The sequence below is a fragment of the Poecilia reticulata genome, unplaced genomic scaffold (assembly GCF_000633615.1).
Source record: "Poecilia reticulata strain Guanapo unplaced genomic scaffold, Guppy_female_1.0+MT scaffold_159, whole genome shotgun sequence".
NCBI classification, from domain to species: Eukaryota; Metazoa; Chordata; class Actinopteri; order Cyprinodontiformes; family Poeciliidae; genus Poecilia; species Poecilia reticulata.
In genome coordinates, this window is record NW_007615017.1 from 939136 (window position 1) to 943619 (window position 4484).

General features: G+C 40.6%; 1 protein-coding gene across 1 annotated transcript in view; it reads right to left on the minus strand.

Moving 5' to 3' along the window:
• Positions 1–635: 635 nt before the first annotated feature.
• Positions 636–4484, minus strand: part of wdr74 (WD repeat domain 74) — an 8500-nt gene continuing 4651 nt past the window's right edge. The window contains exon 3 of the mRNA XM_017303058.1: positions 636–799. Coding sequence (XP_017158547.1) covers positions 636–799 — 164 coding nt within the window. The remainder of the gene's footprint in view (positions 800–4484) is intronic.

Consider the following 4484-nt stretch of genomic DNA (forward strand, 5'->3'; position numbering starts at 1 on the left):
TTACAAACTGCAGCTTAAAAAAGTTGGTTAGTTGGTTCGTCATCACTTTGATCCAGAGCTGACGGGAGGATCCAGAGAGCCCCGACCTCTGACCTCTGGCCCAGAGTCCACTAGCATAGAGATGCTAACTTTACATTGACTGGAGGAACAAAAACACGTTAAACAGTCCCAGAGTTTATGTTGGAGTGAGCCCTCCTGCTTATAAAGCAGCTTTGTCCTTTTGTTCCACCTGATGAAGGTAAAGACCTTTTTCTAACTGACGTCACATTATTTATTGCTACTTCCGTTTTACTCCTTAAAATACCAGGATGTGACACAAACTTGATATTTTTTCCTCTAATGTTATAATTTTTAAATAACTATTCAGATGATCTGGTCCTCTGTCCTCGTGTCGACTTTTTTAAAATCTTTTTTTTTTTTTTCTGTTTTTTTTGAAGGTTTTCTTTGTTATTTCTTTTAGTAAAAGCTCCGCGAGCATCAATAGAAACTTTGTTTCACAGGAATCAGCCAGAGGTCAGAATCAGGAAACAGCTGGAGGGAAGCGGAGCATCGTGGAAATGTCACGCAAACATCAGAGGAACATGTGAAACATCAGGGGAACATGTGAAACATGTGGGATGAACCTGCTTCGGGTTTCATGAAGCTGCTTGTCGGAGCGGCTGCAGGAAACGACGAGCTTTGCTTTCATAGCGGAAACGAGAAGCGATGAGAATAAAACTCACCGGGTTGTAGAACGGAGACTGGTTGAAAGCCATGAGCAGAACCGGGCTGTGGGAGCAGAACCGACACCAGAACCGGGCTGTGCGCACAGAATGTCCTTCCGCGAACTCTGAGTTAAAATGGAGGAGTTTAGGAAGCCGCGGCTTTTTAAGCTCTCTGCAAGGTTTCGGTTTCCCAGCAGTGGGAGGCGTTTCTGCAGAACCGGGGCTCGGTTCTGGAGAGATTACTGGAGCCAGTACCGCTCCCAGTCTGGCCCCACAGAGGGGGAGCCGGGAAACACCGGAAACCGGGATTTATTCCCCTGCAGATCCAGTTTCACTTGAAATAAAGGAGAAAATCTGTCGATCCGATCAGAAGAGGTTAAAGGTTAAAGGTTGGTTTGCTACATTTACCAGAGCTACACATTTGCTGCCACCACCGTGGTCATGATGCTGCCACGGTGGTGGCAGCATCATGACTGTTCGCCATCAGGTTCCTAACGGTTACAGGGCCGGTCCAAGACGTTTTGGGGCCCTGAACAGATTTTCATTCGGGTCCCCCAAACCAACATGTCAACACCAGATTCTTCATCTCTGCGTGTGACGTAGCTAGTAGCATTAGCATCATGTGTAGTTAGCTTACATCATACCAGTTATTTTAAACTTACAGGAGAAGAAACCTAAAAATATGCATTTAGATTTTGAAATGCAGATGTGACCGGTGGATTTCTGCGTTGTGTGGTGATCAGACAAACCACAAGACATCAAGTCTCCGTTTATTTAATCTGTCAATCGGGAGATATTAGCATTAGCACCTAGCATGTGCTCCAGTTCTCCAACCCGATCTCTCCCCAGTGGAACGAATAACAAAAGGGCCCGCTAACGTACCTGTCAATCGGGAGATATTAGCATTAGCACCTAGCATGTGCTCCAGTTCTCCAACCCGATCTATACAAAATAATAGTTAGCATGCATCAAATGATATAAAGGTGTAATAGCAACTCAAATGAAAATATCCAAACACTTATCATTAAAACAGAAGGAAAAATAAACATTTGAACAATATAAATGAAAGGATTACAATAGATTATAAAACTTGCCTCTCCCCAGTGGAACGAATAACAAAAGGGGAGAGGAAATTAATAACTTAATATTTATAATAGTCCTGGAGGACCCTGAACAAAAGAAGAAGAAAATAAGGCGGAGTTGGAGGACCAAACCTCTTATAGTAGACACAGAGGAACACAGCAACAGTCAAGCAGACAAATACTTAAAAGAACACATTTTGTGGAAATATAAAACTATTAATATAGACCCAGTTACACAGAGAAGAGTTTAATTGTGTCGTATTATTTTGATTATTTGAAAATTACACCAGATGATAAACAATAAACAAGTTAATATCTTGTATTTCAGCAGGAAGAGATTAACTATCGAGTCTGTAACAAATATACTTTTTATGTGTAATGGCATTTAGTTTGTTTTATCCAGTTATTTTAAACATAACATGCTAACTTAGTGCTCTTCGGGGCCCCCTGGTGGTGTGGGGGCCCCAAGCAGCTGCTCAGCTCGTGTGTGCCTTGGGCCGGCTCTGTCCTGGGGCCCATTTGACAAAACAATGAAATATTCATATAACCCACGAGACACAGAATCTAGATTTAAAACATAAAAGTAACATTTCAGCCATTTTGAAAGGAAATAGTGTTTTTAATTCTCTGATGTTTAATGTTCTGTTTGTCTGATGAAATGATTATCTGATCAGAATCAATCAAATCCATAAAATGACTGAAATAAAGCAGAACGTATGAAACTGCAGTCCAGGAATCCGGGTCCAGATTCACGTCTGGGTGGGAAAATAAAGGTTCTGGAGTGAATCTGGCAGGAAGGCTGCAGATTAGTGAAGCTGCTGCAGCAACGTTTCAGGATGTGAAAACAAATTATTTAAGTTTTTATGTATTTTTCACTTGAGCAGAATATTTTCCAAACGCCTCATTATTCACAGAACCAGCAGGTGAACGGACCTGGTACCATAAAACCATAAAGTCTTTATGATGTCGTAACTCAGAAACCTTTAGAACCATCTGGCAACTGTTTACCCAGACATACGGAACTAAATTGGGGCCGTAAAGTTTAATGCTTTTCAAAAGAAATTTTCCGAAACTGTAAAAAACACTTTAATTTGAAAAGTATTTTTGTAGTTTTGTGGAGTATTAAAGCAAAGTTACAAAAATAATTAAAACATTTGTTAGAGTGAACTTGGATGAGAATATTTATATTACAAAAATGTTGAACGAGATCAAAGTTAAAATAATAATAAAGTCATATTTGAACAATATTTTGACTTTATTTTTGTTGACAAAGTTATATAAGTATGTAAACATGTTGGCCCATCTTCACCTTAACTGTTTAAAAAATATGAAAAAAAAATCTGATCCAATTCAAAATCATTTTTCAGTGTAAATTGTTTTCATTATTTTTGTTTAAGTTTAAAAATAAGTAAAAAAAAAAAGACAAAACAACTTTTTTGTATTTTTAATTTTCCAGTTTCAGTTTTAAAAATAATAAAACAAAAACTTGAGATTAAAATTATTTTTTCAGTTTTCTAAAAAAAAAAGTTTCAAAGTAATTAAAAAAAAACTTTTATGAGATTTGAAATTATCTCTTAAATTAAAATTTTTTTTTTCAGTTTCAAAACTAATTTTTCAACGAACGTTGTGGCCCTGATGTAGCTCCGTAGCTGGCCTGTGACATCTGCAGGTTTTACTGCTGCTTCTTTCTGATCACATGATGCGTTTTCATCAGTTCCTCTTTTCACTTCCCCTCTGCGATCAAAGTTCAGCCGCATTTCGCCACAACTGCACGACCCACAATAATCCAGATTATGGAAAAGAAATGGGAACTAGAAGCAGGGACTGTGGAGTCTCTGCAGAATGATGGCGGATGACCTTTGACCCTTGCTGGGCAGCAGCAGCCAGAGCAGGAAGAATCTCTCAGATCGGTTCTTCCTTCCTGCTGCCTCACAGTTTCATCACTTCTGCTTTGTGGTTTCACTTTTAGTGGCTTAAAACAGCAGAAGAGAAATCCTGACCGACTGCCTTCGGTTCCGATCCGGTTTCAGACGAGGCCGACGCCATAAGGAGGGGCTGGAGAAGCAGAAGTGCATTATGGGGGAAATGAACTAGGCTTGTTTGTCCCGTCAGAGCAAAACATGCAGATTCATTTTACACATTTTCACCGTGTTGCTGTAACTGTTACGTTTTGCTTGCTAAGTAAATGTGTAGTTTTCCCACAGAAGGAATGTTTTCCCAAACGGGAACATTTGGGAAAAATAAACTAGTTTTAAATCAGGGATCTGAAAACGGCTCATTAATAAACCGCTACAGGTTCTCCGGGTCAGAAACGTGGAAGCGTCGCAGTGAAGCCAGAGTTTCATTTTCTCTGGACCCGGAAAACTGATGAGCTCAGCAGAACCTCCATCTGACCCACCGACGAGGCCGGCTCGGAACCACCGGGCCGGGTCCAGGAGCAGGAGGCTTCAGAACCCGACAGACAAACCTGTGCTGATAAAAAGCAGAAGACGCTGTTCCTCTGGGTCAGCCCGCAGAACATTCCAGGTCCAGTTTCTGACCTGGACAGAACCAGAACTTTCCCTTCCCTCATTTCCGGTGGAGCCGCGACCCGGCTAAAAACGGCTCGTTTTTCAACCTCATGTTCCACCAGGTTTCTCCTTTATGTCCGTTTCAAACTTACATTTTAGTTCTCAACCCAAATATTTCGTTTTAAGCT